Source organism: Pongo pygmaeus, chromosome 6 (genome assembly GCF_028885625.2).
Source record: "Pongo pygmaeus isolate AG05252 chromosome 6, NHGRI_mPonPyg2-v2.0_pri, whole genome shotgun sequence".
Taxonomy (NCBI): domain Eukaryota; kingdom Metazoa; phylum Chordata; class Mammalia; order Primates; family Hominidae; genus Pongo; species Pongo pygmaeus.
This window is the reverse complement of record NC_072379.2, coordinates 5,339,135-5,358,398: the sequence shown is the minus strand read 5'-3', so window position 1 is coordinate 5,358,398 and position 19,264 is coordinate 5,339,135. Positions and strand designations below refer to the sequence as shown.

General features: G+C 59.5%; 1 protein-coding gene across 9 annotated transcripts; it reads right to left on the bottom strand.

Moving 5' to 3' along the window:
- Positions 1-1,695: 1,695 nt before the first annotated feature.
- SLC29A4 (solute carrier family 29 member 4) lies at positions 1,696-18,250 on the bottom strand. Of its 9 annotated transcripts, none has more exons than XM_054496069.2 (13): positions 18,074-18,249; positions 14,031-14,497; positions 13,759-13,888; positions 13,149-13,323; positions 12,028-12,159; positions 11,655-11,768; positions 11,071-11,162; positions 7,968-8,037; positions 7,178-7,440; positions 5,331-5,469; positions 5,033-5,220; positions 3,801-4,041; positions 1,696-2,948 (listed from the first exon to the last, which is right to left on the bottom strand). In XM_054496069.2, exons 3-13 carry the CDS (start codon positions 13,792-13,794, stop codon positions 2,806-2,808), a joined length of 1,593 nt encoding a protein of 530 aa, XP_054352044.2. In that variant the 5' UTR covers positions 13,795-13,888; positions 14,031-14,497; positions 18,074-18,249; the 3' UTR covers positions 1,696-2,805. The 9 variants fall into 9 exon arrangements, with proteins under 9 accessions (XP_054352044.2, XP_054352043.1, XP_063523296.1 ...); XM_054496068.2 differs by having other exon boundaries at positions 7,968-8,042; positions 11,071-11,199; positions 18,074-18,248; XM_063667228.1 differs by having other exon boundaries at positions 2,806-2,965; positions 7,968-8,042; positions 11,071-11,199; positions 18,074-18,250.
- Positions 18,251-19,264: the final 1,014 nt, after the last annotated feature.

The window sequence follows — 19,264 nt, the reverse complement described above, 5'->3', positions numbered from 1 at the left end:
CAGCCTGACCAACATGGGGAAACCCCGTCTCTACTAAAAGCACAAAATTAGCCGGGCATGATGGCACATGCCTATAATCCCAGCTACTACGGGAGGCTGAGGCAGGAGAATCGCTTGAACACGGGAGGCAGAGGTTGCAGTGAGCTGAAATCGAGCCATTGCACTCCAGCCTGGTCAACAAAAACGAAACTCCTCAAAAAAAAAAAGCAAAGCTGCACATTCCCAGCCATGCCTACCACAAGATGATACTAGAAGAAAATGATACTAATGCTAAGAGTGGCCCCAAGCCCTCACCTAGATGGGGGAGGACGGCATCTCTGCACTGGGGCCTAGGGAAGCTATAGGTGGGGGTCTGGCTGCCCAGTGACCGACCTGGTTAGTGTGGGTGGCCTGCAGAGGACATTCGGGGCTTTGCAAAGAGGGTAACCCAGGGAGGGCAGCCAGCCGGCCTCGGGCAAGGGAAGGGCCCGGCGTGGGCTCTGGGAAACGCTCTGGTGTCACCTGGCGCAGTCTTGGCCCAAGTGGCCGCCCACCTGGGCCCCAGGGAGGATGCCTGCCAGAGCACAGGTGGCCCTCGTGCCCTCCTTTAAGGGACCCACATCAAAACCTGGACCAGCCCCATTCCTTGGGGAAGCTAAGGACAGAACAGGCCGGGCGCAGTGACTCATACCTGTAATCCTGGCACTTTGGGAGGCCAAGGCAGGGGGAACACTTGAGGCCCAGACTTTGAGACCAGTCTGGGCAACAGCAAGACCCCATCTCTACACAAAATAAAAGAATCTAGCCAGGCGTGGTGGCATGTGCCTGTATTCACAGCTATTTGGGAGGCTGTGTGGGAGGATCACTAGAGCCCAGGAGGTGGAGGCTGCAGTGAGCTATGATGGCACCACTGCACTCCAGCCTCGGTGACAGAGCAAGAGCCTTTCTCATAAAGAAAGAAAAAACAAAAATGAGGCACAGGCCGGGTGCAGTGGCTCACGCCTGTAATCCCAACACCTTGGGAGGATGAGGCAGGTGGATCACTTGAGGTCAGGAGTTCGAGACCAGCATGGCCAACATGGTGAAACCCAATCTCTACAAGAAAAATTAGCCAGGTGTGGTGGTGCGTACCTGTAATCCCAGCTACTTGAGGGGCTGAGGCAGGAGAATCGCTTGAACCTGGGAGGCGGAGGTTGCAGTGAACCAAGATCGTGCCACTGTACTCCAGCCTGGGCAACAGAGCGAGACTCAGTCTCAAAAAAAAAAAAAAAAAAAAAAAAAAAAGAGGCACAGAACAGTGCAGGATTTTGTCCAAATTGCACAAATCAGCAAAAGGGATGAGGCTCGAGGCCGGGAGGCTCTGACTCCTAGGACGCAGTGCAGTCCCCGAGGGGCAGGGGCCAAGCCGCGCCCGCTTTGTTTCCCCTTCAAATGGGCTGCATGCAGCCATCCTCCCTGATCCTCACGAAGACTGGGGAGTCATCAAGGTGAGCGACAAACCCCAACTGCTCCCAGCTCTCACCCCACCACCCAGCCCTGCCCACAAACCAAGCCTACCCGGTGTGAGGACACCCTCCTGCTCCCTGATCCACCTGGCCCACCTCACAGATGGGAAGACTGAGGACCGGCTTACGCGGGGCGGCCCGAGTTCCACCGGGATCCCGAGATGGCAGTCCCAGCCCCCGTCCACACACAAACTCTGCTTGCAGGCGGCGGTGCAGCGGTCTGCCTTCATCTTTTAATGGCCAGTGCGGTACAGTTAGTGGACAGACGGGTGACGGGACACAGCAGGGGTGAAACAGGGCAGTCACAGCCGGGGCCGGGGATCTGAAAGGGTGGGCGGTCCTTCCCCTGGAAACGCCGTCTCTGGAAGGACACCCTTAGGATCCCCTGACCTCAGGGTGCCACCCACACGGGCCTGGTGTTCTGGGAGGCCCGGGCTGGAGTGACCCCCAGCCCCTCCCTATGTTCTAGGGACCCTTGGGTCTGTCGGGTCCCTTGCTAGACGAGGGTCAAGACCTAGGTCAAGCCGACTTCAGCCAGGGTGTGGGGGCCCGGCTTTGTAGCCCCCAGACTTACCTCCCCTCTTCTATCCCGGGCGAGGAAAGCAATGGGAGGGCTCCCTAGTCAGGCACAGCCCCGTGACCTGTGGCATCGCGTGGGTGTGTGGGGAGGGCCTGACGTGCCCAGCTGGCATCCCCGCTGTGGTTTCCCAGAGGCTGATGCAGACCGCAGGTGGGTCCATTCAGACCCAGGGCTACGATGGCTAACGCGTTTTGTTTGGGAGAAGCAGTCTCTAAGAATGAGGACAGAAGGGGGAGGCCTGAGGGTGACAAGGTAGGGGGCTGCCCCTCTCCTCCAGGGCTCCAGGGTTCATGAGGAGGGGTCCCTGGTGGAGGCTGGCCCAGGTGGTGCCCTGATCAGTGCCGGCGAGTGATGAAGGCCGGGGTGCAGTCACTGGGCGCGCACACTCTGGCGGGCGTCTGCTGTCCTGGGTGGGGACACGGTGCGTGACCCCGCAGAATGCTGGCTGGGATGGAGCTAGGGCCGCTGGACACAGATGGAAGGTAGAGGCAGGTATGAGACGAAACGCAGAACACAGTGCGGGCCAGAGCCCCGGGTCGCAGAAACGTGTTCCGGTCCTCGAAGGACTTTGCAGAACTTCAGTCCAGGGTGGGGGATGGCTGGACCCTGAGAGGGTGGCGCTGCTGGCACAGGGGGAGGCTCAGGGCCCCGCAGGCACTGAGGTGTGGATGGCGGAGGGGCCTTCAGGCCTCGGGGCCCCCGGTCAGGCCCTCAGCATCCCTGGCAGAGGGCGGGGCTGACTCAGAGGCCTGTGAGGATGGAGCCATTGGCGGTGGAGGCGTGCAGGCAGCTGCCATGGGCGTCGCGGGTGAGGCTGTAGGTGCAGTAGGCCACGGCGGACCCCAGTGTCAGCCCTGACATGTAGGACACGGTCATGGTGTTCCCTGTGGACAACACTGGCCTGAGGGGAGCAGGGCCGGGGCGGTCACTTGGTGGCCACGGCTGCTCAGGTGTGAGGTGGTGACATCCGCGTGAACCGTGCCGCCCCTCCAGGACCCGCTGCCCCATCGCTCCTCCTGGGAGCACCCTCTCCGGATCCTGTCCTTCCTCGTTCCTTCTTCCCGAGGCCATCTGCTATGCACTCCAGGCCTCACCTGCTTCTCTGAGTCCCCCACACACCCATTTTTAAAATTTAAAGACAAGGTCTTGCTCTGTTGCCCAGACTGGAGTGCAGTGGTACAACCATAGCTTCCTGCAGCCTTGACCTCCTGGGCTCAAGCGATCCTCCCATCTCAGCCTCCCGAGTAGCTGGGACCATAGGCACATGCTACCATACCCAGCTAAGTTTCTAAACATTTTTGTAGAGAGGAGAGGTTCTCACTGTGTTGCCCAGGCTGGTCTTTAACTCCTGGGCTCAAGTGATCCGCCTGCCTTGCCCTTCCAAAGTGCTGGGATTGCAGGTATGAGCTACTGTGCCCAGCCTGGGCTGCTTCCACATCTGGACGGTCAGTCCCACAGCACAGGGAGCGCCGTTTTGTCGCCACTGTGTCCCCAGTGCCTTGAAAAGCACTTGGTCCACAGGAGGGGCTCACCAAGTAGTTGTGGGATGAACGAATGAATAAATCAGTGAATGAAGTGGCTGAGAATGTCCCCACACCTACGGCCTCCCAGACATTGACTGTTCTGAATCCCTGGAACCCAAATGCACCTTCTTGCGGTCTGGCCTGGGTTTCCTCGTGAGGGGGGCGTTGCGCTGCTGGGAGGATGCCCCCACCCCCAGGCCCCACGGGCCTCACCTGCCAGCTCCCGCTGCTTGGGGCTCACTTTGCCTGCCGCCAGGATCATGGGCACACTGCCGAAGTAGCCGTTGCTGATGCCCATGAGCAGTGAGAAGATGCAGGGCCAGGCCGGGTGGCGGAGGGTGGGCATGCCACTGGGGTAGACGCACAGGATGAAGAGGGGGATGAAGACCACACGCAGGCAGGAACAAGCCAGCAGGTGGGTGCCCCGCCAGTCCACAGGCAGGGCTGCCAGGATCTGCAGAGAGCCAGGGACGTGGGCGCCCTGTACCGGCCACAGCCCCACTCCCCTCACACCCCCAACAGCCTCCAGCCACATCCCCATCCCTAAACACTCCCGGGCATGTCCAGCTCAGCCTGCACCCCTGCCCTTCTCTGGATCGCCCCTCTAAAACCCCCCAAATTCCACTTACATTTTTTTCCCTTAGAGTCAGGGTATCGGTCTATCCCCCAAGCTGGAATGCAGTGACACGATTGTGGCTCACTGCAGCCTCAAACTCCTGGGCTCAAGCCATCCTCCCACCTCAGCCTCCAGAGTAGCTGGGACCATAGGCACGCACCACCATGGCTGGCTAAGTGATTTTTTTGTTTGTTTCCTTGTTTTTTGAGACAGAGTCTCGTGCTGTCACCCAGGCTGGAGTGCAGTGGCACAATCTCAGCTCACTGCACCCTCCACTTCCTGGGTTCGAGCCATTCTCCTGCCTCACCTTCCAGAGTAGCTGGGACTACAGGCACGCTCCACCACGTCCATTTAATTTTTGTATTTTCAGTAGACACGGGGTTTCACCATGTTGGCAAGGCTGGTCTCAAACTCCTGGCCTCAAGTGATCTACCCATCTCTGGCCTCCCAAAGTGCTGGGATTACAGGCATAAGCCACTGCACCTGGCCGTTTCTTTGAGCCATTTCTGAGTGTCCCTGCCCTCTCTGGTCCCCTCTGGAGCATCCTCCTGTGCTCATCCCCGGGGGACCTGTGACCGTGAGGCGAGAGGGCGAGGGCCACGCCTGTCCTCCGAGATGCATCTGACACTCCAGAGCGCCCCAGTGGGATCAGGCCGGGGCCGCCCTCCAGAGGACACTGTCCGGGATGGTGCCACTGCATGGCTCTTACCCTTTCCACCTGGGAGCCACGTGCATCCTTCACTCAGAACCCTTCCCGGAATAGGCCAGGGCCTCCCCGTCACCCCCACCCCATGACGTCCCCCAACACCGGGCAGGGCAGGCAGCCCACCTTGCCCACGAAGTCTGACAGGTTGAACACAGCCATGATGAGGATGGGCAGCCACTCGCCCAGGATGCAGTGGCGGATCTCAGACTCGAGGCCGGGGAACAGGCACAGCGTGATGAAGTAGGTCACGGCGATGGAGAGCATGTCGGCCCAGATCACCCGCGCCACCACGTAGCGGTGCAATAACAGGGCTGGGGGCGGGCGGGGGTCAGAGGCAGTGCCCACGGGGACCCCTGCCTGCCTCCCCCACCCCCTGCCTGGGTGCCAGCGCCAGGGCTGCAGAGGAACCCCATGCACTCACCTCTGAAGGTGGGCCAGCTGCGCTGGACCCTTGGCCGCGGCACGTCAAAGCGCATGTAGGCCCCGCCGCTGCCGGTCACCTCGTGGGCTGGGCTGTCCTTTGGGGACCCGTTGGGGGCCAGGGAAGGGGCTGGGTGCTCCTGCAGGGAGGACGGAGTGGGATGGGGTTGGAGTGGAGGGGAGGACAGGAGACACGGGCCCGGAATACAGGCCCAATCAGAAGAAGAGCTGCACTGGGGCTGGTGCTGATATTCAGGTGGTGCCTACTGTGTGCAGACACCCCTCCCCCACTTTATCAAGGTCTCTCACTTCACGTTTCTTTTTTGTTTTAGAGAGAGGGTCTTGCTCTGTTGCCCAGGCTGGAGTGCAGTGGTGCAGTCACAGCTCACTACAGCCTCAACTTCCTGGGCTCAGACAATCCTCCCACCTCAGCCTCCCAAGTAGCGGGGACTACAGCCATGGGCCATCACCCAGGCCAATTTTTTTGCCGTTTTCTTTTTTGTACACACAGGGTCTTGCTATGTTGCCCAGGCTGATCTCAAACTCTTGGGCTCAAGCGATCCCCCCACGTTGGCCTCCTGTATAGCTGGGATTGCAGGTGTGAGCCACTGCGCCTGGCTGCCTCTCACACTTCTGATGCAGCAGATTCCATCTCATCACTCCTGGGAACCCTCTACCAGCTTCTGACCAAACCAACCAGAGCATCTAGTCCCCCATGAGCCCTGTGCTTCTCCCCTTCTCCAAACCCAACGGAGCTCCTCCCAGCCTCGGAGCCACCGCACACGCTTTTCCCTCTGCCCTAACACCCTCCCTGTGGGTCAGGTCTTAGCCCAAAAGCCCCTCGGGGAACCTCCCTGACCATGAGAGGGACGCACCCCTGCCCTGGCTTGTCCCCTTCCATCCTGGGCCCCTCTCTGGGTCTGGGGGCTCCCCTGGGGATGGTGTTTCTGGCTCACTTCAGCGTCCCCAGCCAAGGGCCCAGGTGACTCACTGGATCAAGGCCTGCATGACCGTTCTGGTTCCGGACCCTCAGGAACGAGGACCAATGGCTCCCTCGCCCCGCCTCTGCATGGCCTGGCACTCCCGACCTCACCCTGCAGGTGTCCCCAGGCCTGTACAGCCGCTGGCCCTGAGCCTGGGGGGCTGTGCACCGCTGCTGCCACCAGAGGGCACCCCAGCCCCCCAAGGACGGTTGCCTGCCTAGGGATGGTGGGATAGGGCACCTCCTGGCAGGGGCTGTCTGTGCTAGGGACCCCGTAGGGGCAGTGCCTCTGTGCTGTGACAGGGAAGCCCAGCAGAGCCAGGGGCCACAGAACCAAGCCCCTGGCCCTCCCTCTCCGCCTGTCTATCCCCAACTGGGAGACCACTCCCTTTCCTGGCTGGCGACTTCTGTGGGAAATTCTGGGGGCCCCGCCACACCCCGTCAGGGAACCCAGGGTTATCCCTGAGCCCTGACTTCCCTCCTGGTGTCCCGTCTCTAGGGAGGAAGGGTGTGAGCTTCCCAGAGAGTTTGCTACCAGGCTGAGCCTGCAGGAGGCCTCTCCAACGTGGGTTGGCGCAGCCAGGAGGGTTGAGACCCTCAGAACGAACGTGGGCTGTCCCAGGGATGGAAACTTTAGTGTACATCATGTGGGGTGTCACTGCAGACAGGGGCCATGCACACCCCACGCCGTGTGACACAGCAGCTGGGCAGATCCCCGGACCACAGATGCGGGTGGAGTGGGGCCTTAGGCCACGAGACGTGGGGTGCCACTAAGAACCCACACCTGAGTCCACAGAATAAAGGGGGCTGGCGGGAAGGATTCTCCACCACAAAGGAGGGAACGGAGGTGGGTGGTGCGCACTTACGAAGTGGACGTCCCCGGCGACGACGTCGTGGTGCACGCGGTAGCCAGAGCCCCTGCCCAGGCCTGGCCTGCCCCGGCGGCTGTCGCGCGGCCGTGAGGTATAGAAGAGCACGAAGCGGCTGCGCCGCACTAACAGGTGCAGCAGGAAGCACAGCAGCTCCAGCGCCACCGACACCAGGAAGAAGATGAGCGTGCTGGCGCGCTCGTCGGGCAGCAGCAGCTTCGTGAGGATGCGGCTCAGAGAGATCATCACGCCCGCCGTGCCTGGGGGGCGTGCACAGTGGGCCGGGACCTGATCCGCCCAGCTCCCTGCACCGCCCAGCTCCCTGCACCGCCCAGCCTCGCCCCAGCCCCGCCCAGCCTCGCCCCAGCCCCGCCCAGCCTCGCCCCAGCCCCGCCCAGCCTCGCCCCAGCCCCGCCCCAGCCCCGCCCATCCCCGCCCCAGCCCCGCCCCAGCCCCGCCCCGCCCCAGCCCCGCCCACACACAGACCCCTCCACCACCGGCCCTGCCCCACCCACAGGCCCCTCCCATCACCGCCGGCCCCACCCACTGCCCAGAAACACGGCACACACATGTGTGGGCCCACATGTCCCTCCCATGTGGGAGTGCACCCCTTTTCTACCCCCGGCCAGGCCAGGAAAGATGGTGATCACTGTCCCTAGCTCAGTCTGCCCAGGGATTGTGAGCCTCCCTCCCAGACCAGGGTGCATCATGGGGAGTCCCCGGGAAGAAGCTTCCAGAGCCCAGGGCAGCCCAGCACCCCCTCCCCGGGGGGTCTGCAGATACTCACTCTCCCCGGTCATCACCCCCTGCGTGTACCGCTTGGGCAGCATCCCCGTGTACCCGTAGAAGCTGGATTGCTGCACTTGAGAGAGAGAGAGGAAAAAGCAGAGAGGCCATTATCACCTGTCAACTTGGTTGAAAGGCACTAGCTTGAGAGAAATTGTGTTGGTGGACGAGGGTGCGTAAACAGCAGTTAACAGCACTAATGGCAGAGAGATTTGACACGCAGCAGTAGGAACACCAGCCAGTGTACCCTTGGGGTCAGCCAGGGTCATTGACAGGCTCTGGCAGATGAAACGTCTGCAGAAATGACACGTCACTTCTAGGCAAGGCAGTGAAAAGCCTGCATGGAGTTTCAACCTTTCTTTTTCCCATGGGCAGGGATAGGAGAGGCCATGTGTTACAGAGTGGGAAGAGGACTGTCTGCCTGAGGCCCTGAGAGACCGTGTGGAGTATAACACCCTTCACCCTCCAGACAGGACAGGCAGCAAAAGCGAGAAGTCATGCTTGTTCTACGGAGCCACTGAGATTTCTGGGCTAATTTGTTATACAGCAATAACCCCTCTCATCCTAACTAATACAGCCAGAAATCCATCAGGATCTAGGGAAAATAAAAGTGCACAGGCCCCTACCTTGGAGTCTAGCAAATCCAGGCCTGGAAGTAGCCTCAGGGGCAGTCTTTGTCTAACTAAAATCTTCTGGTCAAGGCTGGGCATGGTGGCTCATGCCTGTAATCCCAGTGCTTTGGGAGGCTAAGAAGGGAGGATCGCTTGACTCTAGGAGTTCTAGACCATCCTGGGCTACAAAGTGAGATCTTGTCTTTAAGATTTTTTTTTTTTTTTTTTTTTTTTTCCCCAGATAGAGCCTCGCACTGTCATCTGGGCTGGAGTGCAGTGGTGCGATCTCGGCTCACTGCAACCTCTGCCTCCCGGGCTCACATGATTCTCCTGCCTCAGCCTCCCAAGTAACTGGGATTACAGACACACACCACCACACCCGGCTAATTTTTTGTATTTTTAGTAGAGACGGGGTTTCACTATGTTGGCCAGACTGGTCTCGAACTCCTGACCTCGTGATCTGTCCGCCTCAGCCTCCCAAAATGCTGGGATTACAAGCATGAGCCACCACGCATGGAGACAAAAATTTTTAAAAAATTAGCTGGGTGCAGTGGCCTGTGCCTGTAATCCCAGCTACACGGGGGGCCTGGCCTCTCCCTTGAGCCCAGGAGGTTGAGGCTGCAGTGAACCATGATCCCACCACTGCACTCCAGCCTGGGTGACAGTGAGACCCTGCCTCTAAAAAAATAAAATCTAGTCACGGCATTTTTTTGTGTTTTAACAAAACGGAACAGTAGTATTGGGAGTATCACGAAGGCTTGATGTCATTTATAAATACACATACGTGTTTACAGGGCCATAATATAAAATGTATTTCTTTCTTCCTGGAAGTCATGGTCAAAAAGAGTTTGAAAGTCTACCAAGCTGGCTAGGCACAGTGGCTCACGCCTGTAATCCTAGCACTTTGGGAGGCTGAGGCAGGCAGATCACAAGGTCAGGAGTTCAAGACCAGCCTGGCCAATATGGTGAAACCCCATCTCTACTAAAAATACACAAATTAGCCAGGTGTGGTGGCGGTTGCCTGAAGTCCCAGCTACTCAGGAGGCTGAGGCAGGAGAATCCCTTGAACCCGGGAGGGGGAGTTTGCAGTGAGCCGAGATCGCGCCACTGCACTCCAGCCTGGGCGACAGAGAAAGACTCCATCTCAAAAAAAAAAAAAAAAAAAAGAAAAAGAAAAAAGAAAAAAAAGAAAGACTACAAAGCCTGGCCTGGACCCTTGCAAAATGTCACTGCCATGAAACACAAGGGTGGGTGAAGGACCGTCCTGGATTAAAGGTAAGGTATGAATCTAGAGAGGATGTTGGGTCAGGAAAAAAAAAAACTCTATAAAGAACATTACTGGGGCCGGGCACGGTGGCTCACGCCTGTAATCCCAGCACTTTGGGAGGCTGAGGCGGGCGGATCATCTGAGGTCAGGAGTTCGTAACCAGCCTGAGGAACATGGTGAAACTCCGTCTCTACTAAAAATACAAAAATTAGCCAGGCATGGTGGCGGTGCCTGTAATGCCAGTTACTTGGGAGGCTGAGACAAGAGAATCGCTTGAACCCAGGAGGCGGAGGTTGCAGTGAGTTGAGATGGCACCACTGCACTCCAGCCTAGGCAACAGAGCGAGACTGTCTCAAAAAAAAAAAAGGAAAGAAATGTCTTGGCTGGTAGAAAATACACTCTGAAGTATTAGTAATTAAGCAAGAAAGGTGATGACATCTACAACTAACTCTCAAATGGTGCAAGGGAAAACATGTATTTTATATTTATATATACTTAGGGAGAAATTTAAGTACAGAGAGAGAGGGTGGAGGGAGACGGGGAGAGACTGCTCGTATGGGACTTCACTGTATCATTCTAGCAAGCTTTCTGTAGGTTTGGAATTTTTGCAAAATAAAAGTAGTTTTCAAAAAAAGGTTGAAAGGCCAGGCACGGTGGCTCATGCCTATAATACCAGCACTTTGGAAGACCGAGGTGGGAGGACTGCTTGGGGCTAAGAGTTCAAGACTAGCCTGGGCAACATAGAGAGACCCCCATCTCTACAAACAATTTTTAAAAATCAGCCAGACTTAGTGGCATGTGCCTGTGGTCCCAGCTACTCAGGAGGCTGAAGTGGGAGGATGGCTTGAGTCCAGGAGGTTGAGGCTGCAGTGAGCTATGATCATGCCACTGCACTCTAGCCTGGCTGACAAAGTCAGATGAAAGCCATTGCCCAAGATAAACAGTGACACGGTGACAAAGGCGGAACAGTCTTTAAAGCCCTGTTTATACCAGGGAAACCAGGAGCTGCCTCAGAGTCTCTGTGACTACACGCTGTGCATACACAGGCTGGTGTGGGTGTGAGCCGGTGTGCAGGTGTGCATGCTGGCATGCAGGTGGACACACACCTGGCACCCAGCCAGCCCGGCTCCCATCATGTCACATGCCACCAGCAGGAGACCAGGGCTGGGGTGGGATGGGGTCGGAAGTGGGCACTCAGGGCCTCCCCCTTGGGCCCCGGTTCCTACCTGTGCAGCCGAAGGCCACGGTGCCCACAGCGGCCAGGTTGATGGCATAGGCCTGGTCCCGAGAGAAGAGCTGCAGCCACACGTCGCAGATGCTGATAAAAAGGAGAGGGCCCAAGGCTAAGAGGTAGCCTGTTGGGGGAGAGGCCAGTGAGGGGAGTGGTGGAGCCAACTGGGTGGGGTCCCCCTCCTCCTCGCCCCTCCTGCAGAGTTGGTCTGAGGCTTTCTCTGCCCTTCCTCTTTAAGGAGGGCCAGGGATGCTTTACAAGTCTAACAGGAGCACCTGGAGGGCTTCCTGTAGGAGGCACCATTTGAGCCGGGCCTTGAAGCTGGATGTTGCCGTGCAGAAGAATGGGAAAGGAAGCACACACTGGGCGTGGGGAAGAGCTTGGGCAGGGCCCAGGGACATGACGTGGGGTACAGAGGCCCCATCACGGTGTCTTACACCAGACCCCAGGGCAGCCCTAGGAAGTATGCCCATTTTACAGACGAGGGGAGTGAGGCTCAGGGAAACTAGGCGAGTGGGTGACTGGCCAGGCAGGTGGGAGCCATGACAGGCAGGTGTCACATGGTGGGGCCCAGCGCACCTGCGGTGATCCTGGTGTGCAGGGTCAGTCTCTCAACCAGGACGTTGTTCAGAAGCACGGCTGCCAGCGCCACCAAGATGTAGGTGAGGCTCATGTCAAACACGATGGAGGTCCCTGCAGAGGGCCAGAGACAGCAGGTGCTCAGGGAGGCCCCACCCTCTGCACTGACTCCTGCCGGGTGCGACCTCCCCAAAGGAGCTCGCTGCCCAGAGAGGGTGAGTGGCTGCCCTGAGGTCACTCAGCAGCTCACAGTGGAGCCGAGATCTGAATAAAACAGGTCGCTGGGTAGGACTCTCCCCGCCGGGGGTTTCTGGGAGGCTCCAGGCCATGATGAGTATGCTGAGTGGCTGGGCATGACCGTGGAGGGATCTACCTGGGTACTTGTGATGCAGGTAGTCCACGTCCGTGATGAAGCTGTTGTACGGCAGCAGGAAGCCCACGCCAGCCAGCAGCATCGCAAAGTAGATGGCGTGATAACGGTCATCGGGCACCGGCTCCTCCAATGCTAAAGCCAGAGATGCCAGGTGAGACGGGGCACGCTCCACGCATGGCTACGGCTACCGCACAGGGCGATGTCCACCACCCCAGCTGCCATCACCATGGCCACTGTCCATCGCTGTGACCCCTGCTCCCCTCTGTTCCAGATACCTCTGTCATCTGGCCATTATCAAAAGCCACCAAATACTGTGGCTACAGCCACCACACCCACGCCATCACAGCCACTGAAGCTGCCAGCTTGATGGACAGGAAACCAGCTCACGCCTGTAATCCCAGCACTTTGGGAGGCTGAGGCGGGCAGATCACCTGAACTCAGGAGTTCAAGACCAGCCTGGCCAACACGGTGAAACCCCATCTCTACTAAAATACAAAAAATGGCCAGGCGCGGTGGCTCACGCCTGTAATCCCAACACTTTGGGTGGCCAAGACGGGCGGATCACGAGGTCAGGAGATCGAGACTATCCTGGCTAAGATGGTGAAACCCCATCTCTACTAAAAATACAAAAAAAAAAAAAAAAATTAGCCGGGCGTGGTAGCTGGTGCCTGTAGTCCCAGCTACTCGGGAGGCTGAGGCAGGAGAATGGCACGAACCCAGGAGGTGGAGCTTGCAGTGAGCCGAGATCGCGCCACTGCACTCCAGCCTGGGCAACAGGGTAAGACCCCATCTCAAAAAAAAAAAAAGAAGCTTTATAGGTCAGCGCAAGAGCCATGGGTCCCTTCACCCACCCAGTGAGCACAAAAGCCCATGTTAAGACACAGCTTCCTCTGCCTAGGGCGGTGGGCAGGGCCCCCTAGCACGGACACGCAGCATCAGGGCGGAGACACTGAGACGGTGGGCGTGTTTGTCATGCAGCAGATCTAATCCACACTGACAGGCACTGCCTCCAGTCCTCCACGACCACCCATGGCTCCCCGATACCGCAAGGCTTCACCGGGGGTCACACAGCCCACCCTGCTTTGGGGCAGGACCCACACCTTGCCCGCACGCCTACTTACTGGTATCTGTGAAAGCTGGGACGCCCTTGGCCCTAAGGCCCTGGCCCTGAGCCGCCTCCGCTGCCTCCTCCAGCTGGTGACTGTCGAAGGTGAAGCTCATCACTACGCCCGGGTCTGGTGTGCCTGCCACGCTGGGCTCCTCAAGGCGCTGGCTCCCGACAGAGCCCATGGCAGCCTGTGCTTTGGAGAGAGCAGAGACAGCAGGTGAGGGAAGAAGGGTGAGAAGACACCCCATGTCCTCTCACCCTTCTGGGGTGAGGGACCCATGGCTCATGCACTGACCCAGAAAGCTTCTATCTGGAGTGACACATGTCACTTTGGTCACACTCATTGGCCAAAGCAAGCTATGCCTCACTGCAAAGGAGCCAGGAAAGGGCTTGAACAGGACTGGATGTGAGGTTCAAAGACCTGGGTTTTCAGCCCAGCTGTGTGACCTTACGCAAGGGCCTAAACCTCTCTGAGCCTCAGTTTCACTACATTGATGCCACGCGGCCGGGACTGTATCCCCTATGGGGACCGTCCTTTCTATCCATCCAGAGGACGTTAATTTAGGCGGATAAGCAATGTCACCTGGTGTGTCTTTTTTTTTTTTTTTTAAACAGGGTCTCACTCTGTCACCCAGGTTGGAGTATGGTGGTGCAACCATCACTCATTTCAGCCTCGACCTCCTGGGCTCAAGGGATCCTCCTGATTCAGCCTCCCAAGTAGCTGGGACCACAGGTTCGAACCACCATGCCTAGCTAATTTTAAAAAAAATTCTTTTGTAGAGTTGGGGTCTCACTACATTGCCCAGGCTGGTCTCCAACTCCAGCTCCTGCCTCAGCCTCCCAAAGTGCGGGAGTTACAGGCATGAGCCACTGAGCCACTGCGCCCAGACCTCACCTGATGTGTCTCAAGATGCTCATCCTCATTGCTATCTAGGGAGAAGGTATCAGAGGGGAGGAGAATGGCTCAGAGACTGCTGCCCCAGGAAGCAACCAAGTGGCCTGCATGGTGGCAGCGGGCACGGTGAGAAATAGATGGAGTGGAGGAATACTTTGGCGGTGCGATGCCAGGACTTGGGGAGTAGTTGGAAATAACAGGTGACATGAGCAGGCCTCATGCGTGCCTGAACCGGGCTGCAGTGTCCTCTGGGAGGAAGCTGCCTTTATCACTCATTTTTCAGTTGAGGAAAGTGAGAACCCTCTTGGTCTCACAGACAGAAAGTGGGGAAACCCAGACCCCAACCCAGGTCTGTGTGGCACTCTGAGCATCCTTGGTCCTGGGGCCAAACACCCTCATGGCGTGAAGTTCTTCCTGTGGTCTTGCCTTAGTGCTTCTTGCTTCAGTTTGGATCTGCCAGCCCTGACCTTTGGAAGAAAAGGAAGGAACTAAGTCATCTGTGATGGAGACGCTTGCACTGTGTGGGCAGCCCTGTGTGCCTGGGGCAGGCTAGCTTTTCCCCTAAAAAGATTTTTTTTTTTTTTTTTTGAGATGGAGTCTTGCTCTGTCGCCAGGCTGGAGTGCAGTGGCGCAATCTTCGCTCACTGCAACCTCCGTCTCCCGGGTTCCAGCGATTCTCCTGCCTCAGCCTCCCGAGTAGCTGGGACTACGGGTGCCCACCACCACACCTGGCTAATTTTTGTATTTTTAGTAGAGATGGGGTTTCACCATGTTGGCCAGGCTGGTCTCGACCTCTTGACCTTGTGATCTGCCCACCTTGGCCTCCCAAAGTGCTGGGATTACAGGCCTGAGCCACCACGTCCAGCCAATGATTTCTTTTTCTAATGACGTGTATTCATTTATCTGAATGCAGAAAGGATCTGTGCTCACCGTAGGGAGTTTGAGGCTAACGGAGAGGACAGCACTGAGTGCTGAATGTAGTGCCTCAGTTTCCCCAGCATGTGGGAGAGCCGTGGAAAAGGCTGGAAGAAGCCCACCCCACGGGGTCCCACAGGCCCAGAGGAACCTTGATTTTTTTTTTTTTTTTTTTTTTTTTTTGAGACAGAGTCTCGCTTTGTTGCCAAGGCTGGAGTGCAGTGGCGCGATCACAACTCACTGCAGCCTCTGCTTCTCAGGCTCAAGTGATCCTCCCACTTCAGCCTCTTAAGTAGCTAGAACAGATGTGTGCCACCAGGCCTGGCTAATTTTTTTTCTTTTTTGTAGAGATGGGGTCTCACTGTGTTGCCCATGGTGGTCTTGAACTCCTGGGCTCAAGTGATCCTCCCACTTTGGCCTCTCAAAGTGCTGGGATTATAGGCATGAGCCACTGCGCTCAGCCCATCCTGATTTTCTCTGGGGCTGACCCATGTCACCTCTGCCTGCTCTTGTCCCATTTCCTGGGTCTCATTTCCTCCAGCTCCCCTGCCTCAGTTTACTCCCTTCCCTGCCTCTAGGCAGGTTTTGATGGTCAGTTACCAAGCACCTCCCTGTGACCCCATGTCCCCCTCTTCTAGCTCACTAGAGTTTTAACTGGGGCCTGAAAGGGGGCCTGGGGCCTCACTGGGGCTTTGAAGCCAGAGCCTTCCCATTTCCAGGTCTTAGGGGCTGGGGAGATTCAGCCTCTGACAGCTGGGGGCCAATCCAGGTAATGGGTACGCACTACTAGGGGAGAGGCGGTCCCGGACTTCTAGGGGCTGAGAAGCCTGGCGTATCTCCCCTTCTAGGCTCAAGGCTCTCCTGACTGACCCTCGTCAGCCCTGGCCCTCCTGTCACATCTGGAGCTGGGGGATTGGGGGTGGGGTGGGGGTGGGGGTGGGGGCCGAGCAAGGCTTAGAGCAGAGCTGGGCTGGGCTTGAACGAGGGTGGCCCTGGGTGGGCTCCGCACACCTGTCTCCCCTGTGAAGTGGACACATGAGCCTGAGCTCGAGAGTCGTTGGGAGGCGCCAGAGAGTCAGCAAAGGCTGAGAGACCCCGGGGCCCTTCTTCAGCCTGCAGAGCCAGGGAAGGGGATGGTGTCAGGGTGACAGTCTACAACAATCAAATACTCCTGCCACCTGCTCAAGATGCCGGCCCAGCCCAGGAGGACATCCGAACCCAGAAAGGCCTGGTCTGTGTTCAGCAAGAGCCCCCGAGATGCTCCCCTGGACGTGCAGTGCCCCGAACACTCCTGGCCAGAAAGCCGAGGTTTCTGCCTTGCCCGGAGACCACGCCACCCAGGAAGGCGGACGTGCTCGGCATCCAGCCAGGAGGCGGCTGCTGTCCCCTCTGGCTCTGTTGGCAAAGTGGGCAGCTGCCACCCACACTGCCCGGCTTGGCCAGCCACTGTCCCCATGGTGAAGGGGGTAGGGAGCCTGCTGCAGCTGCTCTCCCCCACCTCTCCTGGGCCACAGGCCTCCAACTCTGTCCTTCCCGGCCCCCCACATCCAAGCCTACTTTCCCCCAGGGGAACGCAGCCCAAGGCCTCCTGCCCTGTCCCCCCTTAGTTAAAATTTAACGACATGCACATCGGCTTAATAACCCCAGTGTTTACTATGGGGCTTGGCCCTGCTCCTCCACTCTGAGCTGCCATGACCCCTCGATGGCTGCCCCAGGGGGCCGTTGAGAAGACACAGGTCATTTCTTTGGCCTTGAGGCCACCCCTCAGGCCTCAGTTTCCCCACCTCACAACTCAGTAGAGGAAGAAGAGGGTGAGAGTACGTCACAAACAGGGACTGGGTGGGTGGCTGGTGGGGTAGGCTTGGCCGCACACAGTAGGCATTCAACAGTTGCACAAGCTGCCACTTAACACTGCTATGGGCAAGGCAGGGCTCCCAGCCCTCTCCCCCATTTATTTATTTTTTTAATTTCTATTTTTGTAGAGGTGGGGTCTTGCTCTGCTGCCCAAGCTGGTCTTGAACTCCTGGCCTCAGGTGATCCCTCAGCCCCGGCCTCCCAGAACCGAGATTACAGGAGTGAGCCACTGCTTCTGGCCAAGGCCCCTCACCACTTTGCAGGGAGGGCGACTGAGGCACAGAGAGGCCAAGTCGGGGGTGGGGGGGGGGTCATGCAGCTCAGACTGGAGCCTGGCCCAGTGACCCCCTCCGGCTCCTGCCATTTCCACGGGGCCTGAAGTGCACAGGGGTCCTGAACATGGCCCGGGGCAGCTGGAAGCGCTGGGCGTCGGGACCCCAAAGCCAGTCTGGCCTCACTCTGGGGCCGCGCTCCTCTGGCCAGCCAGGAAGGACCAGGGGAACCGAATTCCACTTGGAAAGCCGGCCTGGGCTCGCACTCCTGGCTCAGTCACCAGCCCTGGTTAGTTGATGCCTGGTACACCCCTGGTCCCCGTTAACCGGGGCTAACGATGTCTCTGCTGCCCTTTCCGCAGCTCAGCGGTCTAAGCTGCTCCAACTCCTGTGGGGGTGGGTTTCAAGCCCCTCCGGCCACCCCCTTCCTGCAGCCCCCCGGGGACCGATGCATGCAGGGGCCACAGGCTGGCCCCCAGGCCCACCGCCCTCCCCGGCCCGGGTCGCCGCGCCTTTCTGCCGCCTGCCCGGCCTCATCAGCCGCCAAGTTGGCTCGCGGACCTGCGCCCCCAGGCAAAGGACAGACCCTCTGGGCCGCCCCGAGGTGACCCCGGAGCCCAGGCCCCGCCTCTCCCAGCCGCTTTTTCCGAGAACGAGGAAGGGGCCGGCGGGGGCAGGGGAGCGATGGGGTGGCGCGGGGGGGTCCGGGGAGGAACTTCGTGCGGGAGGACCCCCGCGCGGTGCTCGGGGAGGCGGTGGTGCCGACCCCCCGCCATGGCCAGGGCCCAGGGGTCCGGCTCCGCGCTTGTCGCCGGGCGCGGGGGGCTGGGACGCTCAGGACGCGGCCGGGGTGGCCTCGGGTTCCCGGGACAGGGGCGGGCTGGGGAGAGGGGGCAGCGCCCGGGCGGGCGGGAGGGGGCGGGGGGGGGCCGCGCGCGCCGCAGACAAAGGCTCCGACAGGTCCCCGCCGGCGTCTCCCCGCGTCCCGCGGCCACCGCTTACCTCGGCCCGGCCCGGCCTGGGGTCCTCGGCGCGCCCGCCACGCCGCCCCGCGCCTGACCCTGCGCGCCCGCGCCCCGCTCCCCCAGCCTCGGGCCGGGCGCGCCCGGCGTTCTCCGCCGGTCCCCGAGTCCGCCCGGCCCGGTCCACGAGCGCGGCGACGAGCACAGCCCAGGCCACCACGCCCCGCCTCTGCCCGCCCCCCGCGCCCGGCCCCGCCCCGCCCTCCTCCCTCCTCCTCCTCCCTCAACCCTCTCGCTCCTCCCTCCTCCTCCCCTCCCCCTTCCTCCCCCTCTTCCCTCTTCCCCTCCCTCCCCCTCCTCCCCATTCCTCCTCCTCTCTTCTCCTCCCTCTCCTTCCCCTTCTCCCTCCTCCCCACTCCGCCTCCTCTCTTCCCCCTCTCCTTCCTCCTCCCTCCCCTTCTACCGCCTCTCTCCTCTCTCCCCCTCCTCCCCATTCCTCCTCTTCCCCTCCCTCTCCTTCCTCCTCCCGCCCCTTCTCCCTCCTCTCCCCTTCCTCTCCATTCTCCCCACTCCTCCTCCTCTCTTCCCCTTCCCTTTCTCTCCTCCTCCCTCCCACTCCTCCCCATTTCTCTTCCCTCCCCCTCCCTCTCCCTCCTCCCACCCTTCTCCTCCTCCAAAGTCCTCCATTACCCTCCTCCTGCTTTCCTCCCTTCTCCCCTCCTCTTCTCCACCCTCCTCCCTCTCTCCTCCCCACTCTTCCTCCCTTCCTGTCTCTCCCCTCCTCCCTCTCCCTCCCTCCTCCGCTTTCCCCATTCTCCTACTCAGTCCTCCCTCTCTCTTCCCTCCCTCTTCCCTTCCACCATCCCCACTCCTCCTCCCTCCCTCTCCTTCCCCTTCCTCTTCCCTCCCCTTTCCTCCATCTTCCCCCTCCTCCCCTCTGCTCCCATCTCCTTTCTTCCTTTCTCCCTCCCCCTCCCCTTTTATCCAGCTGGGCTGTGCAGGGGCCAGGCCCAGGCTGAGGCTGAAATCAGGATCCCCAACACACCAGGGTGCGGCATGGTGGCCCCGGGAGACCCGGGTGACCTGCGGCTGACCCAGCCCACCACCCCCGCTGCCCACCCCTCAGCCTTGGTGCCCAGGCTGCTCCCCCTAAACAGGTCTACTCGCCTGGGAGGCCAGCAACGCCGCCAGTGGGTGGGTAGATTCAGTCACGAGGCCACTGGGTGACCGA